Consider the following 27030-nt stretch of genomic DNA (forward strand, 5'->3'; position numbering starts at 1 on the left):
TTCTCTGTCTCTTTAAAGACTTTCTTTTATTTTTTATAAACCATTTACTTCATTTTATAACTCTCTATACTCTGTTTCTTCTTTCTCTCCGAAGCCCACATACATTTTTTTAAAACACACTGTGTCTCATTTACAGGTCTTTTTCATCTTTATTTGTCTTTATTATATATCTGAAATTATTTTCTCACCAGAAGTGTGTCTTAAGAATCTAAGCTGCAGTAATTGCTACTGTATTTATGGCACTATCTGCTTGCTCTGCCCAGTCCAATATGGTGAAGGAGGTCTGTTCACTGCCTCTGAGCCACGTTCACCACCCTAGTTACAAGTATGCAGTGGGTCTATATAGAGCCATTAAGTAGTTTGTAACACACTGCTTACTTACAAATCCCATTTAAATACTCGGTCTCCTGAAAGAGCCAGAGTTCGTGCTGGCAGCATGGCCCAGGAAGCTGCTGTTTTTGAAAATGTGGCTTTTTTTTCTGTTATTGCTGAATCTGGAAAACCTTTCTTAAAGGAGCTGTGGCACACTGCCAGCAACCAGCAAGAAGCTGTGTTAAACTGGGTATTTTTGTGTCTAGAATTCCTTGTCAAGCTCTCTCAGGTTTTTAAGTGGATTTTAATTGGTCATCTGGGTGTCAATTTGTTGTAACAGGCTGTTTGCTTGTTTCCCGGCTGCCTGGCAGCTCAGACCTGAAATAATCACACAGAAACCATATTATTTAAATCACTGCTTGGCCCATTAACTCTAGCTTTTTATTGGCTAACTCTTACATCTTAATTTAACCCATCTCCATTAATCTGTGCATCGCCACGAGGTTGTGTCTGTCTTTGGTGGCTCCATATCTTCTCCCTGACTCTGCCTTTTTCCTCCCAGCATTCAGTTTAATTTTCCACACATAGCTCATTATGCCTTGTTATAGATACAAAGTAGTTTCTTTATTCATTAATGATAATCACAGCATACAGAGGGGAATCGCACACCATAACCCATCATGATTCAGATCACCATGAATTAAAGTTATAATTCAACAGCAACACTAATTTCAGAAAGCCCATAAACACATAGAAATTAAACAATACTCACCCGAATAATCAATGGGTCAAAGAAGAAATAAAGGAGAAATTAAAGACTTACTAAAATTCAATAAAACATACCCAGTATTATGGGACACAATGAAAGCAGTGTTAAGAGGAAGTTCATAGCACTAAATGCCTACATAAAGAAGCTGAAAAAAAATCCCACACTAGTGAGTTAACAGAACACCTGAAAACTCTAGAATAAAAAGAAGCAAACTCATCCAACAGGACTAAATGGAAATAATCAAATTTAGAGCTGAAATCAACAAAATAGAAACAAAGAAAACAATACAGAGAATCAATGAGACAAAGAGTTGTTTTTTTTTTTCAAGAAAATCAACAAAATAGACAAACCTTTACCCAAACTAGTCAAAAGACACAGAGAGAATATCCAAATTAACAAAATCGGAAATAAAAAAGAGGGACATAGCAACAGAAACAGAGAAAATCCACAGAATTGTTAGGTCATGTTTTAGGCCTGTACTCCACAAATTGGAAAATTTAAAGGAAATGCCCAATTTTCTTGATAAATATCACTTACTGAAATTAAATCAAGACCAGGTAAACAAATTAAATAGACCTATAACTGCTAAAGAAACAGAAACTGCTATCAAAAGTCTTCCAAAAAAAAAAAAAAAAGAAGAAGAAGCCCAGGGCTAGATGGTTTCAGTGCAGAATTCTACGAGATTCTCAGAGAACTAATATCAATACTCCTCAAATGGTTCCACACAGTAGAAGAAGAAGAAACATTGCCAAACTCCTTTTATGAGGCTACAATTACCCTGATACCCAAACCACAGAAAGACATTACAGACCAATCACACTCATGAACATTGATGCAAAAATACTCAATAAAATACTGGCAAACTGAATCCAAGAACACATCAGAATCATCCACCATGATTGAATCAGCTTCATCTTAGAGATAGAGGGGTGATTCAACATACAAAAATCTGTCAATGTAATCTGCCATATAAAGAAACTGAAAAAAAAAGGAAGGAACAAAAGTAGGATTATAACACTCATCATGGTCACTTCAGTCTGAGGGCAAATTAGGGACTTGAGGCAGATGTAGGTCAGAATCAAATGTTGAAGAGATTTGATGAGAGGCCAAACAGTCATCACTTAATTCCTTCTGTGATAGAAGCTATTTATAGTTTTGATAGAAGGTTGTAGGACTGTCAACTGGTTTTAGAAGTATTAATCTGGTATTAACATGTAGAATGAATTTAAAAATAGGTCAGAAGTAAATAAATTACCAAGAAATTATTTTAATAAACAGAATACACAGTTCATTTCTGTGGGAACCACAGTGGTACAGTAGGAGCAGAGAATAAATGACTGAAACTAAGACTAGAAATCACTCTGCAATATATGATCAAGAGAAAAAAAAGTCAGAAGTTAAATTACACTTTAATTCAATGTTTTGTAGTTTGAGCCAATTGCTTTGGAAAATTCTGATTGAAATTTTAGCTGAACTATAGTCTACTCTGCCTCTGAGAATCAGGAGTGTGTGCGTGACACAATGTATTTTTTGTAACAGAAAAACTGCATCAACTAGATGGTCTTTTGGCAAAAAGAACACAGCATGTTTGTTTTCAGGATGGCTACAGTGCAGCCATTTTTGCAGGTTGCGTGGAAGTTAGGAAGTAAGAAATTGGCATGTAAGGTTTTCCCTGATGGGTAATTTGCTATTGTTATTGCAGAGATCCTGGATGGGAAGTTGTTCTCTGTGACTCTCTGCATGGATGCAACTCAGCACTGGGGCAAGCACTATGATGTCCACAATCTGTACGGCTACTCCATGGCTATTGCCACAGCAGAGTGAGTCCATTATTATAAACTTATGTGTCATTAAATTATGGATCTGAAAGTAGCCTAGCGACTCACATATAGTATTTGTGAAAAGTTGAAATAAAATGTAAACTTGGGGAAGGGAGGTCCTGGGCAGATGGCTTAGAAGTTAAGAACATGTACTGCTGCCCTAGAGGACCCGAATTTGGTTCCCTGCACCCATGTTGGGTGACTCACAACTGCCTGTAACTATAGTTCCAGGGAATCCGACACCCTCTTTTGGTCCTCTCTAGCACCTGCACTTAATGTGCACACACCCAATGTGTACAGGTACACACATACATACACTTAAAGCTGACACAAATATTTAAAAAACAAGGTCATCATTACTGAGTGAATTAAGAAACTTATATGTAGAGAATAAGAAATCTAGTAAGTATTTGCTGAATATATAAAAATGAAATAACAAACGAATAAATAGAAAAATCAAAGAAAACTGTTGAGAAATGTATCCAAAAAATATCTAAAAGGCCCTTCTCCTTCTACATTTTATCTTTCTACAGAGTGTAAAAATAAAGGATATAGAGGGTTAAGTAGCTTGTACACATCCACGGGCATTAGGGTTTTAGGTTACACCCAAAAGCCTTCTACTTCACCTTTGCCTGAAATTAAATTCTATAATGACGAAAATGTACTGATAATTTGTTATTGCTAGAACAGTGACAGCAAGAAACTAGCCCCAGAACACATTCACTGATTAGCAAAGTAGCAGGTATAATTTCAGTCATTTTGAAAGAAATGGGAAAGTTCCACAGTAAATGTTTCTTCAGTGGAGGAGATGAACCCGGGGCTTTCCCTGCTAGGCAAGTGCTCTGCCACTGAACGACAAATCCAGCCCTGCAGATTTATTAATTTTTTTTTTACTTATGTGTTCACATACAGACCTTTAACTTAAAATAATTTAATGTAGTTAATTTCAAAAGTACACAAATTTATATTTAATGTTAAAGCATTTTTCTTGTGAAATTATTACCCACATCTTTTTCTGCATAAAACTTTCAAAAGTAGCACTGTGAAGTCCACTTTGGTTTTGTCTCTGAGGTCCTGTGAGAGAATGACTAATATACCCTTATTTCTGATAAGTTTCGCTCTTTTTTTTTAATAAAATTCTTACACCTCTAGTTTTCAACCTTTACAAGGTTGATTTTGAAGTTGTTGGAAATTAAGAGGCTAATGATATGTATATAAACCAAGCTAAGCAAAACATGAATGAGTGTCGTGGTCCAAACTGCTTCTAAACAGCACCTCTAACCCATTTTGGAGAAAAGGAGTGGAGAGGAATGAGGCGTTTGTGTTTTGTATTCTTGGTATTGTTATTCTGAGACTAGCTGAGCTCCCCACTGATTTCTCAATATCTGTCCCTTCCTAGAGCTGTGAAGACCGTGTTCCCAGACAAGAGAAGCTTCATCCTCACGCGGTCTACCTTTGCAGGGTCTGGCAAGTTTGCAGCCCACTGGTTAGGAGACAATACTGCCACCTGGAAGGACCTTCAGTGGTCCATTCCAGGCATGCTTGAGTTCAGCCTTTTCGGTATCCCAATGGTGAGTCTCTGTCCCAAGCTCTCGTATGACTCTCAGTCCCCATGAAGCTTTCTGCTGATAAGTTTCTATAGTATAAATCCTGTCGTGGCCTAAGCTTTATGTCCATTCTTCATCACCATCACCGTGGCCCTGATACCATAGCATCACTGTCTGAACGGCCGGATGGGAATAGAAAGTGCAACCCTGATAGCTTCTGAAATAGTCTTAATGCGTAATGTACAAGACTGTACCAATCCTCCAGTCTACGTCAGATGCATACATGCATGGAGTGCACCTAAGTAGCTAGTTCCCATGCATGCATACGTAAAACCCATCTATGTAGCTAGTTCCCAGGTGAAGAAATAGCCCTATATCACTAGATGGGCTTTGCATTACTTAGTCAAATTCAACAGGCACATTCACTGAGCTCTTCCTGTGTTCAAGGTGCTAAATTAAGCATGAATGGCACATAGTAACAAAATACGGAGATGTAAAAGTAAACAAATAATTATGGCAATGATTATTTGGATAAACATCCATAGAGCTGTACATGTTAATCATTAGGACAGATTCTGAGAAAAAAAAACTTTATTAATTTGGTATAAGAGAGAATAGGGTAAAATAAATCAAAAGCCTCATATTTAGGAAAGGTGGTGCTTAAGTCGAACTGTGTAAACTGGATAATGAGGGGAAAAGCTCATTTTAAGACCACGTAATAACACAAGCAAAAGGAGCACGAAGAGGGTGACAGATGGGCCCCTGAGATCGGGGTGAAACTGGAGCGGGAGGTTGTCTGGAAGGGTAGATCAGAACCAGGTTTCAAGGGCTGGTAGGAGGGCTAGAGAGGAAGCCGTGGGGAGTTTGGTGAAGTGAGTGGTATGATCAGAGCGGGTTTTAGAAACACATGTGGTATAATATTACTGTTATTGCCAGCTACTGTCCATAAAATGTTACAGTGCTCAGTTTAACAAGATGAAGAGGTTATGGCAGGAAAGGAGCCATCTAGCAGTGGTGTGGACACAGGCTCTGCTGATTTGACCAGGCCACGTTAGCCTTCTGGGTAGAAGATGTGAACAAGGTTCGGTTAGGAAGGGTGGAAGAAGTCTGATAAACATGCTGTCCACGTATTACAGGTCGGGGCTGATATATGTGGCTTCGCCGAGGACACCTCTGAGGAGCTCTGCAGGCGCTGGATGCAACTGGGGGCGTTTTATCCATTTTCCCGGAATCACAATGGCCAGGGCTATAAGGTAAGTCAACTGGGAAGTATAATCAATGTACACTGGCCGTGCATTAGGACTGGATCTGTTTGTATCCCCGCCATAAAATCTGCTGAGCCAGCTTCATAATATACTTCATGTATGCTGATTTGGGATCTGTTTGCCATTAACAGTGAGTGACCTGTTGATAATAAAATGTCTCAATGTCTCAGTCTCTCACTTATTGTCGCCATTGATATGTGTATGTGTGTGTGTGTGTGTGTTGCTCATTTTTGTGAGCATTTTTGTGGATGGCTTCCTTGGGTTCAGATTCTGAATGTTTAAATAATAACATTAAGAGTCACTCTGATTAGGATGCACAGCTTGTTATTTAAGCAAACAGTTTAGAATTCAGTATTCTACCTGGATATGGTCACACAGCTTTTTGGGGAGGCACAAGCAGGAGGATCAGGAGATACATACCTTGCCTGAGTTACCTAGCAAATGTCACTTTAAAAATCCCTAATTGAGAAGTGCAGATAGACTCCATGCTATGTAGAAGACTTCCAGGGGTCACACAGCAGCACCAAGCAGGAAGTCTTTCCTTCCCAAGGCAGCTGGAGGGAGGTGCTGTGCACTAGAAGGTTAGATGCTGGGAAGCTGACGACGATCACAACACTAAAACAAAAATAGAAATCTCAGGAATCTCAAAATAAAAATGGAAATTATGGGACTCTGTGAGGTTTGTATTATGTAAGATAATCTCTCAATGGGGCCGTTCTAAATGAACAAGGCAGGCTAAGTTGTAAGTTGCATGGCAAGTAGCTCAATGCCATGGTTCTACCCTCCAGCCGTGCTACCCTCAGGCCACGTGCAACCAAGGCCCCCCCCCCCCATCATGTCTCATGAAACCCTGGGCTATGCTGCAAGGCATCTGAGGTCATTCTGGGTATGCACAGCTATTCCATAGTGAACCCACAACGGCAAACCTTTCTTTCTTTTTAGGACCAGGATCCTGCCTCTTTTGGAGACAATTCCTTGCTGTTGACTTCATCTAGGCACTACCTTAACATCCGGTACACTCTGCTGCCTTACCTGTACACTCTTTTTTACCGTGCGCACAGCCGGGGAGACACCGTAGCTAGGCCTCTTGTGCATGAGTAAGTCCTCCCAACGTTCTGTTAATGCACACTTGGTGATGTTGACTAGTAGGAGATAATAGCAGAGTAAAATATAAAGTCATCCAAGCAAGATTTTCAGGTGTGTGTGCACACACATGTGTGCTGTAGATCAACCCCAGGGCTTTCCATATACTGGGCAAGGAATCTACCACTTACCTACCCCTCCCTTCTCTATAGCTTAATTTTAAACGTCTGATAAGTCTTTGATGTTCTCTCTGTACTATGTGTGTGTACCATGATGCTAGGACTCTGTTGAGTCTCTAGGAATGTGTCCACAGCTTGAAAACGAGCAAGAATCTCATAAGTGATCCTTAAAACCCCATTCCTCTTATTTGCCAGCCACTTGCATCTCTGATGTAGCTCAGGATGCAGTTTCTTGGGAACCTTTGCTTGTTAAGATGTTGCTGACTCTCACGTATGGCCGATGAGAACCTTAGACACGTATATGCACTCTTAATCACTTCCGGGGTAAAAATTTCACCTCCTGGAATCACTTGTTTAAAAGTAGATATCATAAAGTAGAAAAACTTAAACATTTTATGTTTTTTGGTATGGTTTTGATCTGGTGCGATTCTTTCTTTTTGCTGTGCTGTGGGACAGGCTGAGACTGAAAAGTGAACCTCAAGCTTTGAGCATGGTCCACAAGTACTCTACCACTAAGCCTAATAGCCAGTTCTTCTGTACTCTTTTTGGTTCTTTCATGACAGGATTAACTCTGTGTAGGCCTGGCTGTCTTGGAACCTGCTTTGTAGACCAGGTGGGCCTTGAACTCACAGAGGTTCTCCTCTCACTGCCTCCCAAGTGCTGGGATTATAGGCATGTGCCAACACATTTTATTTTAAGACAGGATCTGTGAACTCTCTTGAGTGGGCCTGGAGTTTTCCCTAGAGCTCAGGCAGGACTTGAAGTGACAATTTTTCTGATATCCACATATCTGAGATTGCCAGCATTGTGCCACTAGGACCAGCCCCAGATTTTCCATGACAATAAGCTAAAGTCATAAAATTTGTAGGTTATTTTATTTATCTCCCAAAGGGAGATACAACAAACAAGAGTAAAGTCAGCCTAGCATAGATATCGAAATAGAAACTTCTCTGTCACCTGGGGGAAGAGCAGGAAGCTACATATGGTAGGGACACATATCTACACGAGAAGGAAGGAGGTGGGGTAGAGTAGGTATCCTACAGTGACTGGGTGTTTTCCAGACAGCCTGTATGCTTTGGTTAGACTTGGGAGAGATTCCAGGAGTACTGGTCTACTTCTCTCTGACCTATCTCTTTGCTCTCTAGGTTCTATGAAGACAGCAATACTTGGGGCATACACCAGCAGTTTCTGTGGGGACCAGGACTCCTCATCACTCCTGTTCTGGATGAGGCAAGTGTTCTCACAGAGGCAGGCAGGCAGCCTCTGCTTCTGTTCCTGCTCATTCCTCCCCAAATCTTCTCTCCCCTCTATTGCAAAAATCTGCGGTTGGGCCAATAGGGAAGGGTATCCAGGGACATTTTGTAGTAACATGTCTGATTTATGTTTTCTTCTTTAGAGGCCTCTTTTTATAAACAACTTCTCAACCAGTGTAAAAGCACAAACTGGTCCCTGTGATTTGGGAATGAGCCTCTGGCTCATCAGGTCATTATAGCCGACTATTATTGCTCTGAGATGTGGAACTAGGATGAAACAGAGATCAGCACTCTCTCTAGAGTCAAAGTGATCAGGGTTGATGATCTTTGCTGGCTAGGTGAGAAGGCTGATTTAGGAGAGTTATTGCATAGGCTTCCCAACTTCAGAGGTGGGAAGCATAACAGCATCTAGTGTATGAGCTACAGAGATAACTCAATGAGATAATTCACAGAAATCTGGAATTGCCCCCCCAGTGTATTTCATCATCCTTTTTATTATTTCTAATTATAATCCCTGCTCTTTGTGATTCTCCAGCCCCAGATTGCCAGGCTATAGTTTTCCTATCTGTCCTAGGAGAAAGGCATAGTTGAACAACAGGGAAAATGACACTTCACCTACCTTCTCTGAATACATCTGGGAAGTCTCCTATGCTAAGACATCTATTTCATGTTCTCAGAGGCTGAGTCATGAGAATAATATTTTTTAAATTTAATTTTAGGGTGCAGTAAAAGTGAAAGCCTATGTACCTGATGCCGTCTGGTATGACTATGAGACCGTAAGTAGCTGGAACTTTTCTTAAACTCACCACTACAGGTGCAGCTGCGTAGAGGAGGTGCCCCTCTGGAGCTGAGCACTCCCATTCCTGCACAAAAGAGTATCTCTGTAGTGTTTTCTATAACTTCACAGCACAGTCCGGGTAGAACAAGCTTGGAACATAACACACATGCACTTTGTTCAGTAATAAGGTAAAGACTCAAAGGGCTTCTCATGAGCAAGCGTTAGAGAGTCTCATGGGTGATTCGAGTTCGGCCAAAAATTAGAAGTGTCAGCTCACAAAATGTCCATCAAACAGGCTTGGCATGGCAAAACTGCTTTACAAACGCTGAGCTGACCTACAGTTTGAGCTCCTTTTGTTGGATTGTCTGGGTAGAGAGAAGTTCAGCTATATGGAAAAGAGGTAGCCCTGTGGAGAACTCAGCATTATGTGGGCCCTGGAAGTTCACAGACTATGAGGCTGATGTGTGTGATTTATCTACCTGCCTCAGGGGGCGCAACTGACTTGGAGAAAGCAAAGCGTTGAGATGGAACTTCCTGGAGATAAAATTGGACTTCACCTTCGAGGAGGCTACATCTTCCCCACACAACAGCCAAGCACAACCACAACATCCAGGTAGAGCATGGGATGTCTTTAAGCGGGTGCATGGCTGACAAAGGGGAGCGTTCCTGCGATGGTCTATCGAGCAGACTGTGGGTGGGAAAGATGCCAGAGTGGGGGACATCCCCTTGAGCTTCACTTGACCTTTCCTCTAGAAGTTTATGACCTAGAGCTGCACCCTGACTGCTTTGAGAGATTTTAATCTACTCCCTCCCCAACTCTCTGAACGTGTCAGAACATGCTGACAGCAAGAATTCTCAGCTTTGCTGGTTTCCCGGTGCATGCTTAGCTTTCTCACTGAAAGCCTCATGTCTGGGGACGACTATGCTGGGCAAGCCTGGTCACATGTTTTCCTCCCTCCTTTGTCCTGTGTGTCTGTCAGTGGCTCTCTGCTCTTGACTCACGAATTCTCATTATAACCTTCACCTCTTCCAGCCTTCATCCTTGCTTCCATCCCTCCCACAGAGCTGTTGCCTTTTTGTGACTAAGGAAAACCCAGCTGCTAGGTCAAGGTTAGGAACTAAACTGTTACATACACCTGCTGGGAGAGGGAAAAACAATTTTTTTCAGTAGAGTGATGCTGGTATATCAACCACTTCAGGACAGCAAGACAGGTCTCATGTTCAGGAGTAGTTGACTAACCTATGATGGACTCCAGGTTGTTGTTGTTGTTGTTGTTGTGTGTGTGTTTATTTGGTTACAGCTTGGTGTTTCTTCTTTGGAGGGGGTGGTAGTGGCTTTATTTATTTATTTTTTGATTTGGGGGAGATTTTGTAGCTGTATTGGGTTTTTGTTTGTTTTTGAGAAAGAATTTAAAGTTGAGTGAGTGGTGGGGGAGGATCTGGAAGGACTTGAGTGAGAATATGATCAAAGTATATTTAATTTTTAAAATTGTTTCAAATTGTACAACACACACACAGCCACCCACCAATGTCTTAGATTTTTTTCTCACATGTCATTGACTCCAGTTGTAGACTCCATGTGCACTCCTCTGAAGAGGTGCGTATTTCTGTCACGTGTCCCAGAAAGTATTAGATTATAGATTTTAATATCCTGGGAGTTCTTAGAGTTCTATAAAGCTGTGTTTTCCATTGAAATCCACTTATTATCTGAAAATTTCAAATTACTGACATTTTTAAAGGTAAATACAAAGACTCCTGTTTTCTCCTTCTCTATTTGCTCGCCATCAGTCTGTTTTGGACACACCTTACCTTCCTAAAATGAGCGTGCTGACCTGTTGCTGCCCTGCTTGAAATCTTGCCTCCATGTTTAGAAACAGTACAGCCTGGCTTACCATTGCCTTGAGCAGTGGTTTTGCTGGGGCACCTTCAGCGCTCAGGCCTGCCCTGGACAAAGGTTGTTATTCTTGTTCTCCTGCATCACCTGTCTTAATGCATTTAGGCTTCTTATGTGGTACCCTTTGCAAAAGACTATGCGTATTTGGAAAACGCTTTATCACCAAGCTACATCCACTCTCCATGTCCAGCTACTTTCTCACAGCTAAACTCAGATATTATCTCCAACTCTTCCAGCAGAGTGATGGTTACCACTTCCTAATTCCTGATGATATATATGCTTTTCTCTCAAGACAAAATGACAAGTCATCAAATAAGGAAATTGGCCATTCTCTATATGACCCTACTGTATATTTTTGTTTTCTCAGAAACTGTGTCTTTTTCCTAGTGCTTGACACTTCTCAGGGTATGGACTCCAAACACCTAGCCATAGCACTATTGCGGAAGAGTTCTCCCTCTTAATCTGCTTTCAAAATGATACTTTCAGCCACAGTTTTTAAGTTGTTTTTATTGCACTATACATTTTTTATTTATTAAAGATTTCTGCCTCCTTCCCGCCACCGCCTCCCATTTTCCTCCCCCTCCCCCCATCAAGTTCCCCTCCCTCATCAGCCCAAAGAGCAATCAGGGTTCCCTGACCTGTGGGAAGTCCAAGGACCACCCACCTCCATCCAGGTATAGTAAGGTGAGCATCCAAACTGCCTAGGCTCCCACAAAGCCAGTACGTACAGTAGGAACAAAAACCCATTGCCATTGTTCTTGAGTTCTCAGTAGTCCTCATTGTCCGCTATGTTCAGAAAGTCCGATTTTATCCCAAGCTTTTTCAGACCCAGGCCAGCTTGCCTTGGTGAGTTCCCAATAGAAAATCCCCATTGTCTCAGTGTGTGGGTGCACCCCTCGCGGTCCTGAGTTCCTTGCTCATGCTCTCTCTCCTTCTGCTCCTGATTTGGACCTTGAGATTTCTGTCCGGTGCTCCAATGTGGGTCTCTGTCTCTGTCTCCTTTCATTGCCTGATGAAGGTTAATATTCAGGAGGATGCCTATATGTTTTTCTTTGGGTTCACCTTCTTATTTAGCTTCTTTAGGATCACAAATTATAGGCTCAATGTCCTTTATTTCTGGCTAGAAACCAAATATAAGTGAGTACATCCCATGTTCCTTTTTTTGGGTCTGGCTTACCTCACTCAGGATAGTGTTTTCTATTTCCATCCATTTGCCTGCAAACTTCAAAAAGTCATTGTTTTTTACTGCTGAGTAGTACTCTAATATGTATATATTCCATACTTTCTTCATCCATTCTTCCATTGAAGGGCATCTAGGTTGTTTCCAGGTTCTGGCTATTACAAACAATGCTGCTATGAACATAGTTGAGCATATACTTTTGTTGTATGATAGGGCCTCTCTTGGGTATATTCCCAAGAGTGGTATTGCTGGGTTCAGGGGTAGGTTGATCCTGAATTTCCTGAGAAACCACCACACTGCTTTCCAGAGTGGTTGCACAAGTTTGCATTCCCACCAGCAATGGATGAGTGTTCCCGTTTCTCCACAACCTCTCCAGCAAAGGCTATCATTGGTGTTTTTGATTTTAGCCATTCTGACAGGTGTAAGATGGTATCTTAAAGTTGTCTTGATTTGCATTTCCCTGATTGCTAAGGAATTTGAGCATGACCTTAAGTGTCTTTTGGCCATTTGAACTTCTTCTGTTGAGAATTCTCTGTTCAGCTCCATGCCCCATTTTATAATTGGGTTGATTAGCCTTTTACGGTCTAGTTTCTTGAGTTCTTTATATATTTTGGAGATCAGACCTTTGTCAGTTGCGGGGTTGGTGAAGATCTTCTCCCAGTCAGTGGGTTGCCTTTTTGTCTTAGTGACAGTGTCCTTTGCTTTACAGAAGCTTCTCAGTATCAGGAGGTCCCATTTATTCAATGAGGCCCTTAATGTCTGTGCTGCTGGGGTTATAAGTAGGAAGTGGTCTCCTGTGCCCACGTGTTGTAGAGTACTTCCCACTTTCTCTTCTATCAGGTTCAGTGTGTTCAGACTGATATTGAGTTCTTTAATCCATTTGGACTTGAGTTTTGTGCATGGTGATAGATATGGATCTATTTTCATTCTTCTACAGATTGACATCCAGTTTTGCCAGCACAATTTGTTGAAGATGCTCTCTTTTTTCCATTGTATATTTTTAGTTCCTTTATCGAAAATCAGGTGTTCATAGGTTTGTGGGTTAAAATCAGGGTCTTATATTCGATTCAATTGGTCGACTTCTCTGTTTTTATGCCAAAACCAAGCTGTTTTCAATACTGTAACTCTGTAATAGAGTTTGAAGTCAGGGATGGTAATGCCTCCAGATGATCCTTTATTGTATAAGATTGTTTTGGCTATCCTGGTTTTTTTTTTTTTTTTCATATAAAGTTGATTGTTGTCTTCTCCAGATCTGTGAAGAATTTTGATGGGAATTGCATTGAATCTATAGATTGCTTTTGGTAGAATTGCCATTTTTACTATGTTGATCCTCCCAATCCAAGAGCAAGGGAGATCCTTCCATTTTCTGGTATCCTCTTCAATTTCTTTCTTCAATGCCTTAAAGTTCTTGTCAAATAGATCTTTCACTTCCTTGGTCAGAGTTACCCCAAGATATTTTATGCTATTTGTGGCTATTGTGAAAGGTGATGCTTCTCTGATTTCCCTCTCTGCTTCCTTATCCTTAGTGTATAGGAAGGCAACTGATTTTTTGCAGTTGATCTTGTATCCTGCCACATTACTAAAGGTGTTTATCAGCTGTATGCACTATACATTTCTATACATTTTTCTCTGCTCCCCTTCCATCTCCCCCTCTCCTCTTTACCCTGTCCCATGACCCCCCACACTCCCAATTTACCTTTTTTTTTTCACCTTCCTATGTATATTCCATATATGTCTCTCTTAGGGTTCTCTTTGTTGTCTAGGTTATCTGGGGTTGTGGACTGTAGGCTTGTTTTTCTTTGCTTTACGTCTAAAAGCCACTTATGAGTGAGTAAATATTATATTTGTCTTTCTGAATCTGGGTTACCTCACTCCAGGATGGTTTTGTCTAGATCCATCGATTTACTTGCAAATTTCATGATGTTATTATTTTTTTTACCACTGAGTAATATTCCATTGTGTAAATGTATCACATTTTCTTTATCCATGCTTTGGTTGAGGGGCATCTAGGTTGTTTCCAGGTTCTGGCTATTATGGATAATGCTGCTATGAACATAGTCGAGCACATGTCCTTGTAGTATGACTGAACATTCTTTGGGTATATACCCAAAAGTGATATTGCTGGGTCTTGAAGTAGATTAGTTTCCAATTTTCTGAGAAATCATCATAGTGATTTCCAAAGTTGCTGTATAAGTTTGTAATCCCACCAGCAATGGAAGAATGTTTCCTTTACCCTACATCCTTTGTGGCATAAGCTATTATCAGTGTTTTTGATCATGGAAAATCTGACAGGTATAAGATGGAGTCTCAGAGTTATTTTGATTTGCATTTCTCTGATGTCAGCCATATATTTATTGTAGCTGTTGATTCTGTCTCTCACATTCCTACCTCTTTCATGTGTACTTATTGTTAAGCTTTAGAGTATTTTCATCTTCAGAGTACTAGAGAGAGAAAGGCATGACAATCTTGCCCTTATATTAGAGGGAGAATAGAACATCTGCTGCTAGTAACCTTTCCCGATTGAAAATGGATACAAATGTTTGGCAAATTCTTTGAGCCCTAAGGATTTTAGTCTTGTGCTTCTGTTCCCCACAGCCGGAAGAACCCTCTTGGTCTTCTCGTTGCCCTGAATGAAAGCAAAGAAGCAAGAGGAGAGCTGTTCTGGGATGATGGGGAGTCAAAGGGTGAGTGCTGCGAGAGGGCGTGGCCATGGTAGGCTAGAGTGTCTGACTCTGCCCCTTTACCCCTGCTGGCCATTTAGCTGTGCATGAGATATCACCAGGCATCTTAGAGCATTCTCCCAGAGAAACCATCTGCTTCTGGCTGACAGAGCTATCATATAGCACACAAGTCCCCTGTCTGGGTCTGCACCATCAAAAGAAATGAAACAATGTGTCACAGGGATGTTGGGCATCTCCTGTCCACTGTGGCCTTGTCTGTACTAGTGAGGATCTGAAAGCAGCCAAACTGTCTGAAGAAGTTGTGATTGACAGGTCTACTGCAGTGTTCTTCAGTCATGAGAAGAAAGAGGAGTCAGTTTTTAGGAGAGGAGGTGAAGCTCATCTTCTGTGGGTACAGGCCAGGCTGACATCTCTTTCTTTTTTCAGATACTGTGGCCAACAACATTTACCTCTTCAGTGAATTTTCTGTCACCCAAGTGAGTGCATATTTTATGAATATTGTGTGTGTCTTTTTTTCTGAAGATGACTATATATGTCCTGCTATGTGTATCTAACTGTATTTATTTAAATATCAGCATTTATGTGGGTGAAGATTCTATTTATGACTTAATTCATAATAATTGCATCAGCTATATTGATCAAGGTGTTAACAGTAAAAGAAAATGAGATATTGTTGTAAAGGATAATTCTCTGTTTCCTTATCGCTCTCCATTGGCATTATAAAAATAAATTTGTGTGCCCATTAGCACATATTAGAACTTTGGGGAAGGTTGAGTGTGTAGTCTAGGATGGGGACTGGAGGAGCTGGGGAAACCAAGTGTTTTTATAATTTGTTCATCTTTATACTTGATGTGTTTCAGAACCAATTGAATGTGGCAATTTCAAGTGCAAACTACAAGGATCCCAATAACTTAGCATTCCAGGAAATTAAAATCTTTGGGACAGAGGCAATTTACAATGTTAGAGTGAAACAGAATGGTGTCCTTAGTCAAATGTCTCCACAAATCGCTTACAATCCAAACCTGAAGGTAAGAATTCATCCTGGGAAGGTGACTTTCATGAACCTCCATGGTGACTTATTATCACTTCTTGCTAAGATTACATGGGTTGTTGAAGAGTAAGAGCCATCTGAGGCCCAACAGTGATGTTGGAGTATGGAAGAAGAAGGTAAAAATGTAGAGACAGTCTGAGGCACCATGGCTCCAGTTTTTCCATCCTTATTTCTTCCCTCTCAGTGATTGGTTTTCTTTAACTGAATATGGGGACAAGGTCTGACGGATGGGATCTGAAAGTTGATGGTTTATACTCCAAGGTGAAAGCAGAGATAGAGAGCTTATGAATAAAATATTTTAATTGCTTTTGTTTAATTTACTGTTTAATGCTTCTTTCCATTGTTAAGCTCTGTTGAGAAGGGTATATGACTCTAACATACATTTGCAGGAAATAGTTTATGAAGATGATGGTGTTGCTAACTAACTTAGATGATGACTAGAAAGTGGGATTCTGGGAGATGTGATGAGATCCAGGCTTTCTATAAGATTTGTATTCAATTCCTCTTACTCCGCACTGTGAGGGACATTTTCCAGTCAGGTCTCAGGACTTATACTGAGGAGCCTCATAGAATTGGAGCTGCTCAATCAGCACAGTTTTAGGATCTTTTGAATTAGGGAAATGATTCTACTAAATGGCCTATTGATGATATTTTTGTCATCACAGTGTGTATAGAATAAACATGTGTTATGAAGTTATAAATAAATAGTAATGTGCTTGGTTGTGTCTGGGGCAAAGTGTAAGACAGCTGGAAGATGCATTCATGAAAATAATCTTTGTTCTTGATAGAAAATAAGATAGTTAAAGAACTCTTTATTCTTTGAATCAGAGTGGTGAGGAATAACAATTCACATACATGAAAATATATGAAAGAATGAAGAAGTGTAAATCCACATTGGCAAGATATTTTGCATTGGTCTTATTTGATACTCAAGGCTTAATGCAGTAGTTGAGATCAACTTTGGAGAAAGCATGGATAGAACAGGACCTTGAAAAACAGAGTTTCGTGGAGATTGAGAGATGGCTCAGCAGTTAATAGCACTGATTGCTCTTCCAGAGGACCCACATTTGAATCTTAGCACATACATGTTGGCTCACAAACATCTGTAACTGCAATACGAGCAGAACCAATGCCACTTCTGACCTCTCTGGCTACACACATAATGCACAGATATACATTCAGGCAAAACACACATGCACATGAAATAAGCCTGGATCCATCAGATTTATGTGACAAGAAGTCTGAGATGGCAAACAGATTGGAGTTTGTTTTTTCTGTAATTAGATGTTCAAAGTTGAGACCTTGCTAAAGTTGATTAAGAGGTTGAACTTCATTAGAGCTAAGATCTGTCATGTCTAATGAGTAGAAGTGGCTGCTTGGATTAGTCACAATGTCCTAATTCTAGAAGAGATAAAAAGGAAACAAAATAAGCAAGAAAAAGAAAGTTAAGCTGATTGGGCAGGCCCTTCTAGCAAAAAAGAAACCCAGACCCATAATGAACACAAATTTACTTTCCTGGCTATGAATAAGCTACAGTCATTAAAATTTCAGATAATAATTAGAAGAATCTGAGAGTTGTACCCAAAATATCAAAAAGGAAGATCATATTGCATATTAATAAGACAGCTGGTAGTGTGTTCAGAAAGAGCCTTGTTTTCCTAGGGAACATTTGTGTTGGTGATGCTCTCCAAGTTTACATTATTAGTCCTTAACTCCATGCCTGACTAAGGTCTCATTCACATTAAGAAGCAGTTTTGGGTCAGAGAAATTTGTCACATTTGAGAGGATCTCTGGCACCCAAATAAGGAAGGAAGTATTATTCAGTTCTCTAAGATCCTGACAATGATCCTTGAATCAAGGCCTTCTTGGAGTCGGTAGTGGAGGGTGGAGATTGAGAGGCAAAAAAGCCAGGGCAGTGTCCACTGGAATGACAATGAGAAAAGGATGGTGACACCTAGAAAGTGACACAATGCTCCAGATACTTACTATCTATCATCTATCTATCTATCTATCTATCTATCTATCTATCTATCTATCTATCTATCTATCATCTATCTATCTATCTATCTATCTATCTATCTATCTATCTATCTATCTATCTACATTTTCACACTTTCTGACAAGAAGAACAGGGGTCAAATGGTTTAGTTAAGGGATTAAAAAAGTGTGATCATAGTCTTTCTTGGTCTTTCTCTTTCTGCGATGTAATAAGTACGTTTTTGATAGAATACTGATTTTTTTTGCCGCAATCTCTTACTCCATACATACAGTTGTATAATTAAAACTGTAATGTATTCTTTAAATTGTTAAAAGCAGAGCATAAGAGTGACATTTATACTTAGTTAACATAAAAATGCTCAGATCTGACAATACCTTTGTCCTGAGGATGAATTTGCTTTCCTTCAGGTTGCCACCATCACAGATATCCGTCTCGAGCTGGGAGAAGCATATACAGTGGAGTGGGACCTTATGGAGGACCAGGAGAAGATAGACTGCTATCCAGATGAGCAGGGTGCTACTGAGGCCAACTGCATTGCCCGTGGCTGCATCTGGGAGGTGAGTGTGCTGAGGACGTTCATGGTAACTTGAAACTCTTGAAATGCAACCTACAATGTCTTTAGCCCAGAGCAGGATACACATATTTATTAAAATCTATGGAAAAAGGCTCTAGATGAGGCTGACTTAAATTGAGGAGGGAAGAAGGTAAGAGGGGGGGTGTTTACTGTGTTGTTTGTACTTGAGGAATTTAGAGTCATGCTTAATTTAACTGTTATAGGCATGAGTGAATGAAGTGATGGCTTCCTCCATATAAACTGACTTTTCTCATCTATTTGGTAACTCCATATCTCTGCTGATGTAGAATATTGACTTTCTTTTCAGGAATCCAGCTCCTCTGGGGTCCCTTATTGCTACTTTGCCAATGAGCTGTACTCAGTCAGCAATGTTCAGTATGGCACAAATGAGGCCACAGCCAACATTTCCCTGAAGGCTTCTCCATTTACAAATGCCTTCCCTTCTACCCCTGTGGATCAACTGCAAGTGCGAGTGATCTACCACAAGAATGACATGCTGCAGTTTAAGGTAAGCACAGTGTGTGCAGTCAGGTGTAGGCGGGGCCTTTCCAGGTCCATCGCCCTTTGCAATCGTGTGTTACAGCATTCCAAAACCAAGTTTTTTTCTTTTTTTTTCTTTTTCTTTTTTTAGTAAAATACTCTAGAACAGCATTGTCATGAAGAGAACAATGAAATGACTGGTAGAGCAGCAAAACCTCTACTTTTGAATTCCAGAGAATCAATGTGTCTAAAAGAATGTTTGGGAGAACAAAACATAAAGAGGGGGCAGCGGAGGCTATTAGGAAGGTTGGGCAGCTGTGGATGAGTTTGCTCCAGGGAGAATAAGGGAGGCTGGGAATAGCAGATGTTTTTGAGACCTTGAGACCATCTTGGTCATTCATATTAGCTACAAGAAGGAGATGCCTGAGGAATGACCATCGTGTTCCTAGGTTTCGTGTGTGTGTATGGATGGTAGTGATAATAGATTTGTGATTGACAATAGACGAGTAGGAATATAATTTAAAAAAAAAATTAAAAAGTGATTTCTTTTCTTTCCATGGTTTAATTAAGCAAAGGAACTGGGGGGTGAACTAGCTATCCTCTTTGTTGTTTCCTGATTAAACTGGGAGCTGCCCTGAAACAAGGGTTTGTCCTCCACCATGGTGGTATTGGGATCCCACAGAGAGGCTGCTGTCCAGTGAGCGCTCATGGTGCTGGAAGAACACAAGGCAGTGATCAGAGCAGACTGGCTTTGCCTAGACCCCCCTTAGAGTCTCAGCTCAGTCTGGACTTCAGTTTTTCGGCTTCTGCTGTGATGTTTTCTGTGTGTCCTCACCAAAGTGGAGTTGGTCGGGTGTGCAGCCTCAGCTAACACTCACTAACAATGCACAGTGGCTCTCTCCCTCATACACATGTGTTTATGGGCCACTTTACACCCTGGGTCTTCCTCTGTGTTGTTTCTTTACCAGGATCAGTTTTTTTTTTTTTTAAAAAAGATTTTATTTATTATGTATACAGTATTGTTTGCATGTGTGTCTGCAGGCCAGAAGAGGGTGCCAGATCCCATTATAGATGGTTGTGAGCCACCATGTGGTTGCTGGGAATTGAACTCATGATCTCTGGAAGAGCAGACAGTGCTCTTAACCTCTGAGCCATCTCTCCAACCCCCACTTGCTTTCGGTTTTATGCTTGGTTTTTTGCTGCTTAACTTTTAAGATTCAGCCTCTATTTCTTCTATGAAACCATCTCGCTGTTCCTTCCCTACAACAAAAAAAGCCCTTCTACAGAGTTCATGTCAACTCGCATCCCCCAGGATTGCTGAATTCTTCTTTCCTAGTTCCCCTGAATTCCCGAGCTTTCATGACCTTTACCTTAGACTTCTCAGTTCCCGCCCCTACTCTTTGCTGTTGTGTCAGCTATACTGTGGCTCTTATTTACTTGGCTTTATTTAATTTCCAGAAGAGATGCTTTTAATCAGGATAACTATTTTCGAGTCTTATATCTCCCTGTACTCATAAGTCCACACACATGTTTATAAATACCATACCATTTTGAGAATGAATTTTTCATGTTAATACCAAGTTTAAAATTGATGAACCAATGTTCTACTGCCTATAATACTGGGGTATATCCCAGATTACGCTATTTTATAGAACCTTGTTCTCTGCTGTGTTGGTTAAGTCCTGTGTTGTGAGGTAAAAGGAGACCAAACAAACAGGCTCTAGGCTCTGTGAGCCGTGATAAAAGTATGCTGAGGCATTCATAACTAGAGGACAATTCTTGGCTACAGTGCTCTTTTGAAATGACCGCTAACTGAATATTTACTAATGTTTTTAACATATTTACCTGTGATGGATTGATCAATTCAGTATTGTTCAAATATCTAAAGTGTCAAGCCTCTCATATTTTGTGAGGTGGGAATTAAAAATCTTCATGAGTTATTTTGAATTGTATTGTTAATACTTCAATTATATTGTTAATTGTGCAATGCTGTTAATTATGATCACTGTCAGTATGCTAGGAAAGAATTATGATGTAAATGCCAAAAGTTTGTCTTTACATAAAATGATTTCCTCTGGCCTAGATCTTTGATCCCAACAACAAACGGTATGAAGTCCCAGTGCCTCTGAACATCCCTGCTGTTCCAGAAAGCACCAATGAAGGCTGTCTCTATAACGTCTCCATTAAGGAGAACCCATTTGGGATTGAAGTTCGCAGGAAGAGTACAGGCACTGTAATGTGAGTGGGCCCTGGTATGACTCAGGGTTTTTGCTTTCCTAAACATTCCTTCCCAGTCCCATTGTCCTTGAAGACATCCGTGCTCAAAGCATCAGCCTGCCCACGTTCACATCCATGATGTAGTAGTTACGTCCTATGGCTGTGATAAAAAGCCATAGCCAAGGCAACTTATTGAAGAGTTTATTTAACTTGATGGCATCAGAGAGTTCAAGTCCATGATGGTGAAGTGGATGCAGGCAGCAGGCAGGGCAGCAGGAACAGGTGCAAGATCACATGTTGAACTACAAACAGGAAACAGAAAGAAAACTGGGAATGTCGTGAGGTTGTGAACTCCAAAGCCTGTCCCCAGTGACATACTTCCTGTACGAAAGCCACAGCTCCCAATAGTCTCCAAATAGTGCCCAAATGAGGACCAAGTACTGAAATACCTGCGACTATGGGGGATAGCTCCTCTAGCCACCACATGAGGGAGTGCTCTCTGTTCATAGAGGAAATACTTAATACTCTGAGAGTGATACTAAGGCAGTTACAGGTTCATAGGAATTATTGAGCAAGTACTTACTTAATTCTTTCTTTGAATTAGGTTCCCATATGGTGCTGTGGTCATAGACAGATGTGCTATTTCTTCCATTAAACAAAGCTAAATTATACAATGAAGAGAAATTTGATATAGTGACAATTGCTATGCTGGAAAACTCAGGGAAATCAGATTATCTGTTGGCATAGATGCCATAATCTGAGTTTGTGTCTCTTGGGAAGAGGTGATGTTTGAAATGGAACCTAGATTAGGAGAAGTTCCAAAGAGAGTTCTGGGAAAACATACTTTTGTGAAAGAATGAAATAAGTCATGAGCTGGAGGGAATTTATCATTTACAATAGAGATTCCCTTGAGGTAACAGCTAGGATGGATGTGGAGACAAAGCGGGCCTGGAAGATAGGATTGAGAACAGGAAGATCCCTGCAGGGTCCTCAGATGCTGTCAGGACAGATGAGTGTGCATGTGAGCAGGGGTGTGAGCTGGTGTGAGGTGCTCATATCACAGCCCTGGATACATGGAGGAAGTGGGCATCAGGGGTCAGGAGCAGAAGGCACAGTGAGTTTGGAGTGGTAAGGTTAAAAAAAAAGTGATTGAATCTGTGACTGTGGACTGCAGTAAAGGGAAGCAAAGATACAGAGCAGGAAAACTGATGGGGACTTGGGACTTAGCCATGGTGACTTTATTTAACCACTAACTTACTAGTTTTGTATGAGAGAGACTCCAGTAGGGATGGTTTGTGCAACGGAGGGGCCTGTTGTCCTCATGAAGGCAGCTGCTAGAAGCCATCAGAGATCTGATTTTCTGTTGCAAATGTCCCTTCTCCTTCTGCAGCTGGGACTCTGGGCTCCTTGGCTTCACCTTCAATGACATGTTCATCCGCATCTCCACCCGCCTGCCCTCCACGTACATCTATGGCTTTGGGGAAACTGAGCACCGAACTTTCAAGATAGACTTGAACTGGCACACGTGGGGCATGTTTTCCAGGGATCAGCCCCCAGGGGTAAGGAGCGGGTGTTTGGGTCTGGGTTCTGTTCTTTCTGCCCAGGCCATGTGTCTTGTAGTTCTCTTTCCAGACTCCATGTGACTGTTGCCTTCTCCTGCTAGGCAGATAGACACATTTTTAAGCTCTGCTTTCCCCTTCAGTTTCTAAAGGGAGAATCTTGACTCAACAATAAAGTTTCTGTTGAGTTTATTTATCATAAACACAGTCTCCTAATCTCTTTTCCCTATTCTTCTCAGTACAAGATGAATTCCTATGGTGTCCACCCTTACTACATGGGGCTAGAGGAGGACGGCAAAGCCTACGGAGTTCTCTTGCTGAACAGCAATGCCATGGGTAGGATGAACCGGTGTCCCTTATTGTATGCCAACTATTCTTCAATTGCTTTAGAATGTACTTAGTGAAAAAAAATATAATCTTTGTGGATTGGTTTTGCCTTTCATTGATCCTTTGTATATATTTTAATTACATATAATTTATCCAAATTTATTTGTAATGCAGCTAGTGAAAGCTTTCATTTAACTTCTTTAGTTCTTTCTGCACATACTCCAGAATATCGCTTTCAGTGTGTTACAGCTGAAGAGAGAGAAGGTCAGGATTCCAGGGTTAATATTCTCAACATGAAGGATTTCAACATGATGACAATTTCTTGTGTTTTCAGATGTGACATTCCAGCCCCTGCCTGCCCTAACATACAGAACCACAGGGGGAATTCTGGACTTTTTTGTGTTCTTGGGTCCAACTCCAGAGCTTGTCACTCAGCAATACACAGAGGTAGGAAGGAACGCATTTATGAAATATGTGTGTTTGTAAGTGTGTGTGTGTACATACACTCACACTATATTTCAACCCTGCAATATAGGATTGCCATATAATATAACTGTCATTTGGTTCCTGAATTTGATGTTCTCTAAAGAGAAGCTATAGTATGGAATGTTGGAGAATGGATATATTCCTATAACTATTAAAATTATGTTTTCTGCACTTATAGAAATATAGCATAGTATTTTCAGGGTCTAATCATGGGACTAATGTGATTGAGAGCTATGCTGGTAGTGATCTTGATGGTGTTGTGAGGGGTGGTGGTATCGAATGTAGTGTTGGTAATATAACTGATTGTCAGTATGGTGACCATTATGATGATAATGGTACAGAGGAAGATAGGACATGAGGTGATGATAATGGTACAGAGGAAGATAGGACATGAGGTGATTGTAGTGGAGTTGAATGAGTGGGGTTCGTGACAGTGTTGGTGGTGGTTGATATGATGATGTTAGGGTAGTCGTTCTATTGGTAATGGTGCTTATGATAATGATAGCAGTGGGGGTTATCATCATGACGGATATTACATCACGACATTGACACAGTGGTTACAGTGTGGTGATAGAGACAGTATCTGTACCTGTGGAGCTGATGGTGGGAATCATGGTGCCTGGGGATCATAACATTGTTGGTGACACAAACAAACATGTATGAAATATCTACTGCATCTATTACTTAATACATGTGAGAGGGTGTCTCACAGACTAAGTTACTCAGGCAAAGCCACATGAAAAAGCTCTCAATATTAGTTCTGATTTACAAGTCAAAAAACCAGAACAAAAATGTCACATATTTGCCCAAGTTCACAATCAACAAGAGCTAGAGACTGTATTCTACATTAGCTATTTCCCTCTTCGTTGTGTGTTTTTAGATTCTAAATTATATATCTGGAAATCTGAATGAAAGCAAGTTTCTAGAATTCCCGAAAAGTTGCTCTGGGAAGCTGTAGGTTTTCTTTAGTGTGTTCCTAGAGCTCCACACATCCTCACAGTTACTTTCTGTATTTAAATTTGGTGTCTAATTTGATTTAAATATTCTGACTTCATAGCCAACTTCCAACCAGCTTCTCCTCTAACAGTCCAATACTCTCTGTCTGTTTTCTAGTTGATTGGTCGGCCTGTGATGGTACCTTACTGGTCCCTGGGTTTCCAACTGTGTCGCTATGGATATGAGAATGATACTGAGATCGCCAACCTGTATGATGAGATGGTGGCTAAGCGGATCCCCTATGTACGTATGTCTGCCGAGGAATTTTTGTCAGATTTAAGTATGACATAGTCTCTATCTCATGTCATGTCATACTGTGCTCATACCATCCATAGTGATTCAGGGGAGACCACTGCCCTCATCACAGTGGTGACTCAGACTAACAGAGCAGCTAAGACTGGTTCATGGGTGCTGGCTCCTGTGCCAGGCTTTCCTCAGCTTCTTGACTGACTTCAAGATATTTAACTATACTGCCCTTACTGACATGATAATAATTCACCATTCCAATACTAGTTTCTCTCAATTAAGGAAACTTCACCCAAACTCAGTAAAGTAATCCCATATGAGGATTGCTTTCTTGGATCTGGCACAGCACAATTCTCTGAGCCCCAAATGCTCACTGACGCCATGCTAAAATCCTGTATTGAGTTTGTAGTGAAATCATATTCAGAATCAGCCACATTCAACTCAAAACCAGAGGTCCAATAACCAGAAATCATTTTGTAACCCTTTGTGTTTTTTTGCATGTATTATTCTGTGTTGTCTTAGTGCAAAACACTTCCTGTAACACAGAGGTACCCAACTTGTGGGTTGAGAATTTTGGTTGGAGTCAAAGGACCCTTTCAAATGGGTCTTGTTAGTCCATTGAAAAACACAGATATATACACATAATCCATGAGAGTAGCAAAAGTACGGTGAAGAAGTAGCAATGAAAATAATTTTATGATTGTGGCTCACACATCATGAGGAACTTAATTAGAGGATGACAATAGGATGGTTGAGAAGCACAGGTGTAATGGAGAAACTCAGTGAGAGCACTGCTTTTGATCACCCCAACACTGGGTCCTATACAAGGAGGGCTGTTAATATTTTTTTTGGAATCTTTTATGATCTGTGTCTATTAGGAATGAATATTTGGTGTTGTGTTCTATGAACAAACTTCACTGATTTCAGTACATATTCATAGAGAAGTCAAAGCATTTTTCCAATAGTGTTTTTAACTTTTTTTTTTACAACTGCCTTTACAGACAGGCATTGGTACTTACCTTACACTTTTGTTGATGTCGAGATGAAATTTATTTCTGTTTCTGAAGAAAATAAAAAACATCAGTGAATGTCCCCAGATCCAAAGCTTTAATGTGGCATACATAGGGGTGGACTAGCTGGGCAAAAGCTGCAGGAACTGCTGGAGCCTGAACTCTCCAGCCAGCAACCACTCTTTCCTGTATCACTCCAGGACGTGCAGTACTCAGACATCGACTACATGGAGAGGCAGCTGGACTTCACCCTCAGCCCCAAGTTCTCTGGGTTTCCGGACTTGATCAGTCGCATGAAGGAAGCTGGGATGCGGGTCATCCTCATTCTGGTTAGTCCATTGTGAATGTGTACGCTGTGCTTGGGATAATGGATGGGATTGTGTAAAAATTGCTTAGAATGTCTGTCCTTTTCAGTTCTTGGAGAGAAACAGAAGACAGTTTCTGTAAGTGTATTTCATGGCAGTCACAGAAGCTCTATAATGAAATTCCCACTGGGAATTTCCATTTTCTATCCTGTCTTTTTTTTTTTTTAAATCATCTTCTGTCTTAGTTTTCCACCTGCCTTGTGCTCTGATTTCAGGACCCAGCCATTTCTGGCAACGAGACACAGCCCTACCCTGCCTTCGAACGGGGTATAGAGAAGAACGTCTTCATCAGATATCCCAATGGTGGAGACATTGTCTGGGGAAAGGTATGAGCTCTGTGTTGATCCAGCCAGACTCACACAGGGCCAGAGCCCTTGTTAGTGTTCTTTGGAAATGTTGATTTTGGGGCCTGTTATGTGTGGTTTTTAAAGTTGTGGGGTTTTTTTTTCTTTCTTTTTTTATTTTTACTTTTCTGTTTTCAGCTAATATCTGTTGATCTGCTCAAGTGCTTTTAGGAATTTCTTTTCCTTTACGAAAATTCTCTCTGGCAACTATTTTTTTTTTTTTTTTTTGGTTTTTCGAGACAGGGTTTCTCTGTGGCTTTGGAGCCTGTCCTGGAACTAGCTTTGTAGACCAGGCTGGTTTCGAACTCACAGAGATCCGCCTGCCTCTGCCTCCCGAGTGCTGGGATTAAAGGTGTGCACTACCATCGCCCGACTCTCTCTGGCACCTATTAACCCTAGGTCCTTGGCTTGTAGTTTCCTAAGAAATTAATTGTATAAACATCTGTTCAGGGCATGTCTGTTAAGTCTCTTCTCTCCATAGGTCTGGCCTGATTATCCTGGTGTTGAAGTGGACTCCTCTCTAGACTGGGACATTCAACTGGAGGTAAAAGACACTCTGTGGATGCTGGATGTTGTTAGGGTTTTCAGGAAGAGGCAGCAAGGTCTAGGACATTA

The 27030-nt window shown here is 40.8% G+C and overlaps 1 protein-coding gene across 15 annotated transcripts in view; it reads left to right on the forward strand.

The window, feature by feature from the left end:
* Mgam (maltase-glucoamylase) overlaps positions 1–27030 on the forward strand; it is a 240025-nt gene that overhangs the window by 43396 nt on the left and 169599 nt on the right. For all 15 annotated transcript variants that reach the window (XR_007592850.1, XM_050148095.1, XM_050148104.1 and 12 more), the window contains exons 15-34: positions 2784–2901; positions 4301–4472; positions 5585–5701; positions 6656–6810; positions 8121–8205; positions 8948–9004; positions 9495–9619; positions 14676–14764; positions 15188–15237; positions 15622–15789; positions 18219–18368; positions 18693–18893; positions 20949–21103; positions 22473–22641; positions 22881–22977; positions 23303–23415; positions 24568–24693; positions 25907–26035; positions 26287–26397; positions 26897–26959. Coding sequence is in view for 14 of the 15 variants with exons in the window: in XM_050148095.1 (XP_050004052.1) it covers positions 2784–2901; positions 4301–4472; positions 5585–5701; positions 6656–6810; positions 8121–8205; positions 8948–9004; positions 9495–9619; positions 14676–14764; positions 15188–15237; positions 15622–15789; positions 18219–18368; positions 18693–18893; positions 20949–21103; positions 22473–22641; positions 22881–22977; positions 23303–23415; positions 24568–24693; positions 25907–26035; positions 26287–26397; positions 26897–26959 (2450 nt within the window). In the remaining variant the exon portion in view is untranslated. The remainder of the gene's footprint in view (positions 1–2783; positions 2902–4300; positions 4473–5584; positions 5702–6655; positions 6811–8120; positions 8206–8947; positions 9005–9494; positions 9620–14675; positions 14765–15187; positions 15238–15621; positions 15790–18218; positions 18369–18692; positions 18894–20948; positions 21104–22472; positions 22642–22880; positions 22978–23302; positions 23416–24567; positions 24694–25906; positions 26036–26286; positions 26398–26896; positions 26960–27030) is intronic.

Source organism: Alexandromys fortis, unplaced genomic scaffold (genome assembly GCF_014885135.2).
Source record: "Alexandromys fortis isolate MF-2015 unplaced genomic scaffold, M_Fortis_MF-2015_v1.1 scaffold_57, whole genome shotgun sequence".
Classification (NCBI taxonomy): Eukaryota; Metazoa; Chordata; class Mammalia; order Rodentia; family Cricetidae; genus Alexandromys; species Alexandromys fortis.